The sequence below is a fragment of the Parus major genome, chromosome 7 (genome assembly GCF_001522545.3).
Source record: "Parus major isolate Abel chromosome 7, Parus_major1.1, whole genome shotgun sequence".
Lineage (NCBI taxonomy): Eukaryota > Metazoa > Chordata > Aves > Passeriformes > Paridae > Parus > Parus major.
Window position 1 is genome coordinate 693,029 of NC_031776.1, and position 15,708 is coordinate 708,736.

The 15,708-nt window shown below is 51.2% G+C and overlaps 2 protein-coding genes across 30 annotated transcripts in view; one reads left to right on the plus strand and one right to left on the minus strand.

Annotated features, from left to right (window-relative positions):
* TRPM8 (transient receptor potential cation channel subfamily M member 8) overlaps positions 1 to 15,708 on the minus strand; it is a 688,444-nt gene that overhangs the window by 68,601 nt on the left and 604,135 nt on the right. The window lies entirely within an intron of this gene.
* The window catches only part of PCBP3 (poly(rC) binding protein 3), a 54,784-nt gene that overhangs the window by 7,720 nt on the left and 31,356 nt on the right, over positions 1 to 15,708 (plus strand). For 22 of the 29 annotated variants that reach the window (XM_019007337.2, XM_019007338.2, XM_019007352.2 and 19 more), the window contains exons 3-4: positions 2,123 to 2,197; positions 3,349 to 3,454. In XM_019007337.2, the coding sequence (XP_018862882.1) occupies positions 3,389 to 3,454 (66 nt within the window). In that variant the 5' untranslated portion in view covers positions 2,123 to 2,197; positions 3,349 to 3,388. Of the gene's footprint in view, positions 1 to 2,122; positions 2,198 to 3,348; positions 3,460 to 7,717; positions 7,809 to 15,708 lie in introns of those variants that run through there. The other 7 variants (XM_019007339.1, XM_019007342.1, XM_019007343.1 and 4 more) reach the window with 5 other exon arrangements.

A 15,708-nucleotide genomic window follows, 5' to 3' on the forward strand; every position in this document is an offset into this window, starting at 1 on the left:
CCTACCCTATCCTACCCTACCCTATCCTATCCTATCCTACCCTATCCTATCCTACCCTATCCTATCCTATCCTATCCTGCCCCATGCCATCCCACCCTCACCACTGCATAGCACGTCTTCCAGAGGACCTTGCATTTTCCCTGAAGGGTCACAGCAAAGCCAGAGGACCTCTCACAGCTCTCCACACTCTCTTCAGAGCCTGAACCTCACACAGGTGCCCCACAGTCCCAAACATCCCAAGGAAGTTTCCTGATGGTCACAAACAGCCATCAGCAGTGAGGAGAAGCTGAAGTTTGCAGGAGAGGCAGGATGGGTGTCAGGGCAAGCTTTGGTAGTTTTGGGAAGGGGAAGTGGTATGGAGTAGAGAATGTGATATTTGGGATGGTAAGGTAGGGCATCCTACACTTCCTGAGGAAAAGCAGGGAATTTTCACAGCCCCATGGGACCAGGCACAGGAGCTCCCATATGGAGGTACCACCAGCTCACCTTGAGGGCTGGCCATGAGCAGGGAACCACCCTCAGCTCCTTCCCCTTGGCATCCTGCTGGTGCCCACTCTTTGGACCAGGTTTGTCCAAGTCTTTGTGTTTCCTCCATTCTCATCCCAGACTAAAGTTGGAGCCCCCTGGAATGAGGTGGCTGAGAGCTCCAGTGCAGGTGGAGCCATCAAGCTGCAGGTGCTGCTCAGCCCCCGGTCCCGGGGGCCTCACTGGGGTTAGGATTAGGGGCAGTGAAATGCTGTAGTCTCCAGAGGCTGTTTTTTGGGATTGGCCACATCAGTGCATTGGAATTCCTTGCATCCTCAGGTGGGATGCAGTAGGTGGGATTTTGCTGGGATCTGGGAACTCTGCTGTTCAGAAATGACTCCTTCAACATCCTGAGTGATCCTTGTGATCATTCCTGACCACATTTCCTGATGGGATGTAGTCCATGAGAGCTAGCGGGTGACCTGGCCATGCAGGGATGGAGCCATGCTCTCCACTGCTGTGGATCAGGAGCAGGAAAACTTTTGGTGGGAAAAGCTTACTGTTGCCTCTCCTGGCACCAGTGCATGCTTCACTGGAGAAAGCAACTAGGAAAAAAAATTCAGTTGGCTCCTTACTGAGGAGGAGCAGCCTGTCAGGGCAGCCATGAGGTGCAGGGGCTTTGGCTGTGCTGATAGAGGATCTGGGAAATGTCAGCCAGGGCAATAGTCCCCCAGCAGCCCAAATGTTGCTTGTCCATCTCATGATGCCTCTTAAGACAATTCCTGAGTGCCTTGGACTGGTCAGTGATGAGGAAGGAGTCACTGTGGTGTGATGTGGCAGAATCTTTTGGAAATCTCTACTGGAGCTGTCAGAGGGTGCTTAAAGCAGCCAAGATGTCCTTTGCAGTGCTGAGGTTTCTGTCTGGAGGCTGCTTTTGGGTTGCTTGAGGTTCCCTCTTATCTGTGCTGGAGCTGAGGTTGTCCCAGCAGGGCACCAAAACTCCTGTGTGCCTGGTGGTGACCTGCACCCTGATGGGAGAGAACACCTCATGGGTGTGCACTGGTGCCTGCTGCAGGAGCACAAGCTCATGGCTGGGATCTCGCCTGCCGCTTTGTGGTGGAAGGGGTGGGACGTAACAAGGAGCAGAGCTGTTGAGAGATGGACCCATTTTTGATTACAAAAACTGCTAACATATTTCTTAATGCAGTGTTCCCTGGATGTTAAGCCTTGCCTTGGGATAAACTCAAACCTAGGACCTGGAAGATGAGTGCAAGTCTCTTCCCCCATGAATTTGTGAGGTGTGGGTTGATGATTTGTGCCCACACTGACTCTGGGAAGAAGGATTGTGTTTCCTTGCAACCCCTTGTGCATCCAGCATCCCTAAATACTTTCCTGAGCTCCCTTTTCATGGGTATGTTGATGAGGCTGCTGCCATTATGAGGATTTTCCCTTCTTAGTATCAATCCTGGAATCAGTAACCAGCAATTGGTACTGATTGGAATAAAACAATTACCAAGGACTCCTCTGATTTGTCCCTGAACTTCCCTGTTTCCTGTGTTGCCCTTGGCCAGGGCAGCAGGCTGAGAGGATACTCTGTGGATTCTGGGTTGGGGGGCTGCCTGGGCTCCTCAGGGTGATGAGATGTGTTGTCTTCCAGATCCTTCCCTGCCTCCTGCGCTGCTGACCACCAGCTCCACAGGGTCCCTGACCTGTCCCTGTGGGTCTTCCAACGGTGAGTCACAGTTTGGGGTTTCCATCCTTTCCAGATTTTTAGCTTTGGCCGGAGCCCATGGGTCTGGATGTTGCAATTGCAGCAGTTACTGCAATTAGGGATTTAGATTTATCTGGCTTGTGTTGGCTCAGTGGAGAGCAGGGGAGTCCCTCAGAGTCCACCCTGGGACCTGTGATGCTTGCAGGTGACACCAGCTGGGGGTGGAGCTTCCACCTTGGAGGACATGGAGAGAACTGTTGAGAGAAAAAAACAAATTCTGAGGACAGCTGGTTGCTGAGAGAGGCTGTGTGTGCCCCATCCTTGGAGGTTTTCAGCCCCCAAAGGAATAAGGCCCGCTCTGACTTTTGTTCTGGCACTGCTGTGAGCATCAGCAGGACTGAAGACTGACCTCAGGAGGTCCCATGGACTCCTCTCCCACTGAGAGGCTCCTTCCCATGGCAGGGAAGTGCCCAGGTCACTGGGGATGAGCACAGTGGTTGCTGAGTCACCAGGAAGAGGAAGCTTTTCCTTGTTAACACACAAGGTACCCCAGCACACTAAGAGCAGCACCACACCCAAGCAAGGGGTCTGCAGCTCACCCACCCTGCTGCCCAGGGAATATTTTGGGCAGTGGAGAGGTTTTCCTGCCCTCTGGCACTTGGTTTATTAGCAGTTCAGGCTGCTCCATTGATTATATTGACAGGTAGTGCACGCCCCAGTTAACTTACTGGGAGCAGCAGCAAAAATCCAGCTGGCACTCTGTACCCATGGCGCTGAAACGTGCGGGGTTCTTTCCAACACCGTTGGATTTCTGTAGGAAGCAGGCCCTTGGCTCCACAGCTGGGCATGGCTATAGGCAGGTGACCACAGAGGAGGACTGCTGGGCTGTGGTCACTGGGGAGTCTCTCTGGCATCCCAGGGATCCCATCCTCCATGGGATGATTTCCCGTGGTTGGTGAATGCTGAGGATGTGCCCAATCCTGTTTGCAATGTAAAGAAAAATTTAAGTTCTGCTTGCCTAAGCCCATACACAACCTGGAGGTGATGCTCTTGATCATTCTTCCCCAACCCCTAGACAAGTCTGTGTTTTATTTCTCTATGAAGTTCACATTAAGCAGTTTTGGTCTTTCCTCTGTGCTGTGCCTTAACCTCTGCCATATCCTGGTCTGCAGGCTCGTGCCGTGGACTGCTGGGCTCCCCGCCACACTCAGCATGCCCTTTTCTGGTGCAGCCAGACCCTCCCAGGAATCACTCTGGAGCTTGAGGCCGTCCTGTAGGGTAAGGTAAGGTCCTTCCCAAGTCATAGAATCCCAGAATTGTTCAGATTGGAAGGGTCCCCTTAGAGCTCATCTTGCTCCATGGGGTCATCTTCCACAGGCCCTGTCCAGCCTGGCCTAAAACACTCCCAAGGAAGGGGCAGCCATACCTTCTCTGGGCAAATCCTGGAAGGAAGAGCCTTTGCAGGTCCCTTAGGCTGTAAAACATCTGCAGGGAGGATGCTGGGGCCTCTCTCCTGTATCCCTGCAGGTCTCCCATGGCGCCATCTCCACCCTCGCCGCCTGCTTTCCGCCACGCTGGTCATTCCATTAAAACCAGCGAAAGAGCTAAGCTGGGAAGTGATTTTCATCAGCCACTCTGCTTTTGTGACTAAAATAGGTCTGGAGTGGCCCTGGGCCATCATGTTGTCCCAGGCATTGACTAGCACAAATGGATGGCGGGGCAACATTTTCCATTAGTGGAGAGGAGGATGTGTGTCTCCGAGGGAGAAGACAGCTCCAAAAAGCAGAAATGTTGTAGCGACAGACAAACCCATTTCTCTTTTATCCCGTTCCTTTTACAAGTGTTGCTTATCCCTGTTTCCTGTACGGAAAACGTCGGGAGAGTCCGGCCAGAACAAACAGCCTGCAGCTGCAACATGAGGGTCGGTTTTGGATAGAGGGCTGGAGGTTTCCCAGAGGAGCTGCAGGTGACCCAGTAAGGTGCAGCAAGGATCAAACTTGCCAAAAAAGACTGTGAGGAGGTTTATCTGTGACCTCTGGTGGTGTGGTGGGTACTGGTTATGTCTGGTCTGAGGTCTCTGCCATCACCTGTCCAGCAAGCGTGGCTCTAGTGAGTACACTTTCTGGCAATATAAGGCTGAATTTGGGTGGACATCACAAAATCTCATAGCTCCCATCTCCCTCTGGTAAGGTCTCTGACATCATTTTTCTGCCTTCTCATGCTCCCTGTCCACCATCTGTGTCCCGCCCCTCTCCCACATCCACAGGAGGGAGAGGAGCCTGGTGCCTGTCTCTGTCCAAGCCCTCCCCGAGGCTGTGTCTTGGACCTCTTGCCCCATGGGGTGCCATCCTCAATTCAGGGCTGATCCTGTGTGTGTGGTACCTTGACATTTTTATAGAAAAACTACAGCTGGGAAAGACAACCTGGAAGAGCACAAGGTGGGATTCTGTGCATTGTCCTGTGCAGGGCCAGCAGTTAGACTCGATGATCCTTGTGGATCCCTTCCAACTCAGGATATTCTGTGACTTTACACTGGAAAAACTGCTGCTCCGTCTTCCATCCAGGTGATGGGATGAGTGGTCACTGCTGATGCTGTAAGATGGAGATTCTACAGGGTTAGCAGTGTGTTCAGGTGGGAATGCTGATTCTGGAGATGCTGTCTGGTGGGAATTGTCCATTCCAGCAAGGCAAACAGCTGTGACACGAGGCTGCAGGGTGGTGATGGGGATGTGGCCGCCAGTGCCAATCCATTTCTCAGTTTGATCCTTCTGCTCAATCTGACCTTGAAAGTGAATGAGCGGAGCTCACCCATTGATCCAAACTGGGCTGATGAGCCCCATGCCCTGCGGAGAGCTCGGCCCCCAGCACCAGCTCCCTCTCTCCCCCTTTTGTTCCTGCCTCCCCTTCACGCCTTTCCAAAGCCATCAGTCAGAGCGTAGCACCCCGGGCCGCCGACCTTGCTGGGGGCCAGGGGGACAGCATATAGGTCCCTGTAGAGAGCTGTCCCACTGTCTGTTGGGCTTCTTCCAGCTGCCACTGCCACCTCTGCACTGCTGGTAAGCCTGGCATCCACCTGCCATCAGCTTGGGACTGTGGGGAGGCCCGGGACAAAGCAAAGGGGTTGGTGCCCATCGTGCCAGGAGCCACTTTTTTTGTAGGCAGTGGCGTTATCTGCCAAACTGTGTGCCAGTTCTCCTGATTTAAGGGCTCTGATGGCTTCACATGGGGAAACTACAACTTGAAGCATCTTTTAATCTTAGCTAAAATGTCACATGAACTGGCAAAGTGTATTTTTTTACCTATTGGGAAGCAAAACCTGATTTGAGGTTGGAAACCTAGAACTCGCCTTGGCTAATATGTAAAAAGGTCAGGTTTTGGGAGGAAAGAAGGTGATGGGCCTTCACTTCGCATCTTCTGTGCTTTAGCCACAGATATTTTCCCGCAGCTGAAAATAACAAACCATTTTAATCTAAGTATTGCTTGTTCTGATCTTTTAATCCAGCTTGCTTTCTATGGGCACAGCGGCCTGAAATGATTTATCTGCCTGCCTCTCTATTATATAATTATTGGGAAGATTACAGAGGAGCCAGCTTTAGCTTCTCTGGGGAAGGAGGGGGCCGAAAGGTGGGGCGAGGGATCATGGAACCACAGAATCGTGGAATGCTTTGAGTTGGAAGGGACCTTAAAGCTCAATTTGTTCTGACCCCCTGCTGTGGGCAGGGACACCTTCCACTATCCCAGGGTGCTCAGGATTCTTCTCTGTGGCCATCAGAAAACACAGGAGGGGCAAGCGGCGAGCTGGGTGCTTTGGGCTGTGGCCATAGTTTGCATTTGAAAATTTTAGTGTTTAAGTTTTTCCCTCAATGTGCATTTGTTGGAAGTGAGTTCCCAGTGATTTGGCTGAAGCATGACCCTCTGAGCCAGAGAAGATTTGGATGAAACCCTGCACTTTTTCTACACTGTTTGGGGCTTTTTATGGCTGTACTTGTGGTTTTGGGAACACTGTGATTTGAGACAGTCTGGCCTTGGGAAGAATCTGGAATTAGGGGCTGTGCTCCTGATGCTTCCTGTCCCCATGCAGAACCATGGAGGGGGAACATCTGCAAGGAAGAACCAGCATTTGGGACATGGTGGTGATGCCAGGAAGGGCTGGAGGTGGCCGTGGCTGTTTCATCAAGCTCAGCTGGTCCTCCAAGGAGCCTTAGGTGCTTAGGAGAAGGGCTTGAGCCCTTGAGTGATGGGGTGGCTGGGGCTCTGCAGAAGTGACATCCAAGGGCAGATGCCCAAGGTAGATTTGGCTGCAGCTTGCAGGTGAACAGATGTATCCCTGGCATGGAAAGACAGCACAGCCAAGGGTTGGCACAGCCAGGTGGAGACTTGGGTTGATGGAAAAATGCAGCTTCTGACTGGTGCGACCAATGGACTTGAGCTTCGATGGACAGAGCATGAGGACGTCTGGGGGCTCCAAAAACTCCTTTTTCCTTCCCGAGTCTGAATGTCTGGCCATCAAAGGGCTGGTATCTGCCCTGGCTGCCGAGGAAAGGACAGGAGATGCTTTGCCTGTGGACCATGGCCAGCTGGGATGTGGTGGCTCAGAGCTGGGAACACCCCTAGCACCAGTCAAAATCAAATACTGGGAGCAGTGGCTTGGCTTTCCTTACTCCACAGCGTCTCAAGGACCTTTTTGGGATCCCCAGAATTATGCTGTATTTTGAGCTGGGTGAGTGTCTGTGTGGGGACACTGAAACACCCTTTGGGCCTGGTGTAGCCATGGGCTGGTGGGAGCAGGTGGTGCCCACCCAGAGTGTGCCACTGCTCTTGGTCCAGCTTCCCAGAAAGCTGTTCCAGCAGCCTCCAAAGGAGGAGATTGTCATCTCTTGGAGCAGTTTGGTGTGTCAGCCAGGAGGGCAGCAGAGGATGGGAACAGCTGAGGAGGGGTCAGGAGCAACATCGGGGCACGAGATCATCTGGTTTGGGTGATGGAGCAGTTGTAACACATCCCCTTCCTGCAGGGAGCCAGATGAACTCTGGGACGTGCAGGCAGGGCTTCAGCAGGGTCCTTCCCACTGTGATGCTGCCTCTGAGGTGGAGGGTTTAGCACAGGTCTCCTGTCCCTCCCAGAGGCTCTGGCCCCACACTGGGTGGGCAGGCACCCCATAAGATGTGCCCAAATTTCCCCCTGTGCGCGGGCAGCGCACCGGCGCTCATCTCGTGCTGAGATCCTTTCTCCTTCACATTGGAAGCATTGGCTGGCTTGCCCTCATCGCCTCAAGGCATCCAGATTTGCTCAGTGGCCTTTAAAAAAAATAATAAAAATAAATAAATAAATCAAAGCCCATGAAATGACAAGAACATCAGCAGTGGGTGCATCCCCCTTTCCAGCAAACCCAGGGATTTGGGAGAAAACAGGTCACGTGCCGTTCATCCCGTGCCACGTGGTGGGTCTCCCATGGCCAATGAGGTTGGGAGCCCTTCTGCGCCGAACAGCGGAATAAGAAAAAAAAAAAAAAAAAATCACTGGGATTTTTTTCCCCCCTGTAGCATTTTTCATCCTTTCCAAACGTGAAAAGACTGGCCATCTGTCTGGATCCCCCTCCCGCCAAAGCGGCACGAAAGCGGCTCTTTGGGAAAGGTAAGGAGATTTAAAAGATTGTCTTGGTGGAAGACCACCTGCCGCGGGCAACTTTTCCTACCAGTGTAAGTCAGGGAAGGATCCTGGAATGAGCCAGGTCCCGGGCTCCAGTGTGGGTTGGAAGAGCTTTGAATGCTTAGGAGCAGTTTTAAGGGAATCTCTCGTGGAGGAAATTTAAGCCTGTGGCAGCGTGAGGCGGGATTATGGGAGACATCGGCACACAAGCACGGCATTCCCTTAAGTTAGTGGCTGCTCCCCAACTCTCTCCTGGGAGAAATTCCCAAAACAATGTTGGGAAATTATTTTGCCAAATATTTGTTTGCTTTTGTTTTCAGGGAAAAAAAAAAGCCAAATTTTTTTGTGAATTAAATTTGACAAATCTCACTGCAAATTTCTTTTGCAAAATTGTCGTTTTTGAAGCGTGTGCTTTATTTTAGTTAAATTCCATTTTACCCATGCCTGGCAGCCAGTGCCAAAGATTGTCTCCCTAGGTAGGGAAGTGTCCATCTCTTCCTTAACCAGAATATCCAGCTGTTCCTAAATTCCATGATTTGCAGCTCAGGCTTTGGACAGTGGCATTTGTGTGTGCGCTTGGGTGGGAATGGCACAAATGGAATTGCCTTCAAGTAATGGACACAAATAACAGGGATGTTAATCATGTCTTAGTGTGGCAACATAATAAAACCCCCAACCCTGATTAATTTGATTTTTATGTTGCATTATTTTGTTTTGTTTGAAGTATTTCTGTTTATTTTTGGTTCCAGTATATTCCCAAATTTTTAATATTTTTATTTTGAATTCCATTCTTGTTCCTGTATTATTTTAAGTATATTTCTAATCCATTCCACATCCATTAATTTTTAATGCTATAAATATTTGTATTATTTAATTCCATCCTATTTCCATTCTTTTTCTTCTTTTTTCTTCCTTCTGGGGGGGAAATTTGATTTGGAGAGAGGAATCCCTTTTATTATGATTCTCGCTTTGTTTTCTGTTTGCCCTCAGATACCCATTTTCCTCAGGGTGTCCAAATTCTTCCTGATACCGTCATGTTTCTGTTGCATTTTCTTTGGTTTCATCATCACTTTAAAAGTAGAAAAGTGAAATGTAAGTGGCAAATGTTGTAGATGACTTAAAAGCTGTTGAAATCAACCCCAAATTATCATCTCCATACTATAAAGGAAAAATACTCTCGGTTTTTCTCATAATCCGAGTTTTCTGGGAAAATGTAATTTGAATTTGAACTATCTTAAAAGGTACGATTTTATTAACTGCAAATCACATTCAGCTTAAAAATAAACCAGAAACAGTGGCTCAAGGACGTTGTGTTTAAGTTTCCATAAAATGATTGACCTTTGTTTTGACAGATGCAAGGACAGATGCTGGGCTGCATTTTGATACAGAAACCTAACTCTGAATTAAAAAAAACCTGCAGTCATTCTTTACTAATAGCTGGGATTTTGCTCTTAATACAGAATTCCAGAATAACTCAGTAATATTTTCCGAAGCTCTTAATCTCAGACCTCCCCCTTTCTTTTAGGGATTCATATTTATAAATATTTTCAGTGTTCTCAGACACAGAAGCAAATTTTTTCTTCTTGGGAAATAACGGCAGGAAATGTTCTTTTAATCTTGCTGAATTAAGAGGACGTTTATTCCTCCAAGAACAATGGTCATTTTGAGGTGGGGACAAAAGGCAGCTGTCAAGGCAGAGGGAATAATCTCTAATTGCCTCCAACATTATTTGAATACCTTCAGAATGGCATTAGAGAAGCTGCGGGAATGTAGCGTGGGATGAAGGAAGAGGAATGCTGCCAGGATTGCTGGTGGATGGAGCAAATCCCTTGGTGGTGGCCAGCTCCCTTTTGAGGTGGACCAGGGGGCACAGGGAGCTGCTCACACCCCACCTTGAGGGATACTCCCCTGGGTACCAGCCAGCCATGCTGCTTTAGTGGCCCCAGGGTAGCTTTTCCCAGGGGATCGATTGTTTTTTCCAGGCTCCCTCTTGGAAAATGGGTGTTTGCTGTGGAGCAGGCAGAGAGGGCACCTTGCCGGTGGCGCGGCTCTCTGTGGCGGCGGGGGGGGACATGCCTGGCACACTGGGCTGAGCTTGATCCCGGTGGTGGCGCAGCACTGGGAGCCCTGGCTTCAGGCTGTGTGTGCCTTTGGAGAGCAGGGGATGGTCCCCAAACCCATAGGGTGGTACCTCTGCCCTTGAGCCCCCCAGTCCTGCAGCACGAGGGTGGGTGACAGCCCCCATGATGGGGAGTCTGCCAGTTCTCTGCAGCTGCTTTCTGGCCAGCTGAGCTGGGGAGGGAAAATTTGAAGGCTTCCCCGGTTGGAGAGGGTTGTCTCCATCCACCACACTTTCTCCCAGCTTCCCACTGAACGCATCCATCCTGTGCTGTAATCACACGCACACACACACACGGATCTGGTTTAATTTATTTAATTTGGGGGTGGCTAAGTGAGCTGGCAGCGGGCAGTGGGTGCACCTTGCTGTAACCAAACCCCCTCCACTCCATGGATGCGGTTTGGGAGCTGGGTACCACCCACGGCAGAGGCAGGTTGTGGTATCGGTGCTATCGGTGGTGCATCCCCCATGGATTTTGACAGACCCACAGCCCTGCAGGGATGCAACCACTGCAGTGGCTGTGCCCTCGCTGCCAGGGCCAGGTCTGGGGATGGGGTAGTCGTGACCCTGTCTCTGGCAGCCATCGTTCCCAGTGGACCCAGTTCACCCATTCCCTGGCTGGGGTTTGGCTCAGCGTTGAGACCCGAGGTTACACAGGACCTACCACAGGGAGAAGGGGAGAGGAGAGGCAGCTCTCCTTGATTGTAATAGGGGTTGAGGTTTAGCTGAAGTGAAAACAGATCGGGAGTGACAGTTTTGGAGCCTGCTGTCAGGGTCTGAGCGCAGCGCACTGGCGATCCACCCCCGGATGCCGAGGGGCCCCGTCTTCCTCCTCGCCAGCTGGAGCAGGGAGAGCCAACACCGTGCGGGACAGGGACAGGAACAGGGACAGGGACAGGGCAGTCCCTTGTGCCACCGCACAGCCCTGGCACACACTGCCCTGCAGCCCCTTCCTTGGGCTGGGGACAGTGTCAGGTGGGACACGACCCTGTGGTGGCCATCGGTGTGGGATCCCCCCTCCCATCTCCTCCGGATCCGCACCAGTGGGGGCCTGGCAGAGGAGGGATGGGGTCAGTCTGCATCCCAGCCAAGCCCCTCGGGGCGCCGGGTCACTTCTCCAGGGCAGGCGGAGACAGGAGTCTCCCCATGTCTCTGATCAGTCTCCTGTTCCCAAAGAGCATCTGTGGCCAGGGTGAAAGTCATGGGTTTGGGATTGTGGACAAAGAGCACTGGATGCAACCGGGATTGATGGGACCAGGGTGGTTGTGACTCCCCCTCTGCCACCCTTGCTTGATCCCCGTGTGTTTTCTGTTCTGCACCTAATCTGTCCCTAATGTCCCCAGCATGGCAGCTGGGGAAAGGAGGAAGACCTGTTCCCGCACCCCTGGATTAGCAGGGGCTAGGACCTGGCCCAGGTGCTTTGAGAAGCTCGGTGGCATTCATGAGAGTAGCCCCAGCCCATCATGCTTCTGTCCAGCATTGCCTGGACAGACCCCTCCGGGGCAGCCCATGTGCTCCAAGCCTCGTCCCTGTTTCCAGAGATTAGAGAAATGGAGATGAGGTGAAGCAGTAGATTGTTTTGCTCTCAGGATGAAGGGATTTGTGGGCTGCCCTCAGATCAGTGGATTGAAAATGGAGGGAAGCAGATTGAAAATGGAGGAAATTATTGGGATGATGCTCCCTGTGGGATTAAAGCCAGGGCAGCCAGCAGGCTCTGGAGGAGGAGGGGAATGAGGGGGGTCGTTGGATGGCTGCTGCTGGGCACTGTGGAGAGATGCTGTCGGTTGCATCCTCCTCTGTTTTGGCAGATGCCCTGGAAGGTGGACATTTTCCTGCTTTCCCAGGTCCATGGAGGGGTTCTCTTTTCAGCTGTCCCCCCAGCTGCAAGGATGTTGGGAATATGCCTGGAGCTTTTTGCAGTGCTGTGCCTCTAATTTCCAGAACACTGGAGAGCAAGCTGCTTGTCTCTGGAGGTCCACACACCTCCCTGTGGTCTCTCTTTGCGAGCATCCAACATGGGTCTATGGCCATGAGCATCCTTTTTAGGGAGTACTTTGGGCTCCCCTGAAAAATGGCATCTAAAATCTGGCACCTAGGGGGCTGATATTTGACTGTCTCATCCCTTGGGGTGTGTTTCCAACTGCACTTGCTCCTTTGCGGCAAGAGATGGGTGCTTTGGGGCTGATGCACAACCCCAGCAGAGCATCCCTAGGGCATCTGTGGAGGCATCTCCTGCTGCAAGGTGGCATCACCTGGCTTCCATTCCTTGGCCTCTGGCTGGGAGGAAAAAACCCTGAATTGGGTGCATTTGGCTCAGTGTCAAGGTTCTAAGTGTGGTTGTTTAACAGAGATGAGTTGTATTTGCCAATACGTGAATGTTTGGAAGGTTTAAAGAAGGTTAGCTTGCAGCATGGCGTGGCTGTGGAGAAGTTCTTTTCCTGGATCTTCTTCAGTGCAGCTCAAGCCTCTCGCTCAAGGCCCTGCGTCCCTCTGCCCCCCGTGCTGCAGATCCTTGCCTCCTCCAGCCCTTCCCCGTTGGGCCCTGTTTGCTGGCCCCAGGAGTGTGGGGTTGCTCTCTGCTGCCTGGATCTCTTTGAAGAGCCATTTCACCATTCCTGGTTTCCTTCCTGATCCTGCAAGTCAGCTTGTCACTCCCAGCCACTTTCAGATGGATGGGGACCATTTCCTCTGTTCCTGTGTACTTAATTGCGCCCAGTTAAGTTCAGTACTTTGCCTTGCAAAATTCCATCTTATTTTCTCCACATTGCCAAGCTCATTTTGACTTCCTGCTCTGCTCACCAAAAGCTTTCCCCACCTGTGTTGTTACCTGGCATTTTAACAGAAGCATCTCTGATCAGTGTTTTGGGGGAGTTTAGAACATTTCCCAGCCATTCTCCAGTTGTTTCACCCACCCCAGCTCCCATCACACACCAGTTACTCCACTCTCCGGTGGGCTCGGTCTGGCCACCCTCTGCAGCACTGCTTGTGGTGCTTCTTGGGAAGCTTCCCTGTGGCACAGTCAGGGATGTGGACACAGAGCGTGGCACCAAAGCAGTTGTTTTCCTGGCCTCTGCAGTGCCAGGCGATGATGTTGGAGGTTTGGGATTCTTTTCCCTGGCTTGGCTTCTGCAGCAGAACCCGCCCCACTCTGCAGTGCTGGGCCCGGCAGCGGGGTCCAGTCTGGGGGGGCAGTGTAGTGCTGCTGGCTCTGCCTCCCTCAGCCCATGGGGGCACCTAGCATCAGCCACAACCCAGCCAATGCTTGCTCCTTGCTGGACCATCAGCAGCTCCAATGGATACTCCCAGCCTCTCCAAAATAATGGCTTAGGCATGGAGGGACAGCCGATATTTCAGGAAAAAACCGTAATGAATTCTTTTTATCTGATATCCTTCAATCTGCTGGCAGACCAAAGAAGAAAGAGTTGATGTTCCTCATCCCAGGAAATGTTATTTCCTTGGCAGTCAGGGTCTTGCTAAAGGCGCACAGACATCTGACGGTGCTTCTGATCACTGAGTTGTGGTGGACCCAGCTGCAAAGAGCTCTTGTCATCTCATAGGAGGAAGTTTCTCATGCACTTACACAGTGTGACTTTCACTGAAAATACCATTTTCATTGGCAAGTTGTTCCAGAAGTAACTAGCAGAGTGATTTGGAAGTGGCTGAATTACAGCACGATGTTTCTATCCCCTCCCTGCTCACCCCAACCTTCCAAAATCAGCTTTAATTAAACAATTTAAATGAGGAGTTATTGTTCTTCTAGTAACTCTTTATAATTCTAATGACCTTGTTGAGGTGGTGGTTAAACACATTCAAGCCATTGGTTTTGCTCAGGATCCCACAATCAAAAAGCCCTGAAACAAGGCTTTCTGGCTTTCCTAAGGACATCCAATGTTCTGCTGCTACTACATTGCATTTCCCTCACTCGTCTGTGTCTGACCTCTGCTTGCAGCACTGCAGCAGCTCGCGTGAGTGAATGGGAATTCTGCATCCTGTAGATCTCTGCAGATACATCTCTCAGGTACCTGAATTTCCTTCAAACGTGGAATTAACACAAACCTCAAGATTTTGTCTCCCACAAATGTATCAGGGCACAGAGGTAGGGTACTGCTGTCCAGTTTCAAGAAGGAGAATTACGTTGCAGGCCATCATCCTGGGGAGGTTGGCAGGGAAAAGCTGCAATTTCATCCACTGATCGTCACGCAAAAGATTGCAATAATGGCACTGCTATCACAACAAAACCTGTCCTTCTTCCTGGACTGTACTTGCTTTGGTGGAGACTAATGTCTGAGCCCGTAAGTGGGGTTCACTAGATAAAGGAGAAAAGCAGGAAATCAGCTGGGAATTTCCTGGTGGGGAGGGCAGGTGGCTGGGATGTGTGCAGTGTGCCCACTGCAGTGTGACTGTGCTGGAGCTCTGTGTCATCATATCAGCGCAGATGTTCAGAACAAGAGGAAATGGCCTCAGGATGTGCCACAGGACGTTTTGATTGGATATTAGGAAAAGTTTCTTCATGGAAAGGGTGGTCAGGCACTGGTATACACTGTCCAGGGCAGTGGTGGAGTCCCCATCCCCAGAGCTGCTAAAAAGGCACATGGCTATGGCACCTGGGGACAGGGGTTTATCGGTGGACTTTGACAGTGCTGGGGAAACAGTTGGACTCGGTGATCATAGAGGTCTTTTCCAACCTAAGTGGTTCTGTGAGGCTGTGATCTCAGCTGGAGGGGAGCAGGTGACTGAGAAAGAATCCTCCACAGATGCCTGCTGTGAGGGCCAGAGCAAGACATTAGTCTCCTGTGCTGCTTGGAGTACTTGTGGGCAGAGGAGAGAGAGGAATATCCTGCTGGCGGATGTACTAGGAGAGCACAGGGCATCTTTTTTGGATAGAGACATCTAAAGTATTTCCACTGAAGCTGGAGAGTAGAGAGGAGGAAAGGTCAACTAAAACAACTACAGCTGTGGAAAATGGCAGCTGGAATTGCAGCTTTGTTCCCAGGCGGCATTTGGCATCACTCATGTGGATGGTGTTACTGCCCTCCCACAGTTTCATCTCCCGACAGCCAAAGCTCACCAGTGACTGATGCATTTCCATGTGGTTTAAGGGAATGCTTGGCTTTCCGTTTCAGCCTGTTTTTTCATCCTTCCACCCCCGTCTTGACCTGGCCAGACTGCACCATCGTCATAATCCCGAGCTGGCTGCATTGCCGAGCTTCCCAGCCACTAAATCACCATGCTGGAAATCACTAGATTACGTCTTAATGGCAGGATCAAGTCAGTGGGAGATGAGTGGGGAGAAAGCTCCTGCTGACACAGGTGGACAGGCAGCCTTCCTCGAGAAAACAGGCTAGAAAGCCTAAAATGTCAGAAAAACATCCTCTTTCCTGGCCTTTCTGGCTTTTCTCTGCTTTTGACACATCCATTGTTTTTCAAGGGTCAGAAAACTCTGGTCTGAGTTTTGTGAAGACGATATGGAGAAGTCACAGGTGTTCAAACATTTCCTCTCTCACAGGGGAAAATGCTGTCTTGAGTGGTGGACGTTCTGTCCCAGATGTTAATTCCCAACACTATATTCTGCCACCCCCATTGGAAATCCTGGCTGCAGGATGTCACTGTGCTGGAGGATGCCAAGGGATTGCGGCTGTCTTTCACATCTGTTCTGGTGGGGCTCCTGGAACACCAGAGAGCCTGGGAAGTGTGGTGGATGTTTTCCAGGGTGGCATTACCACTGAGCAACTGAGATGTTCCAGCATGGGGCTTGGGGGGTGGTCC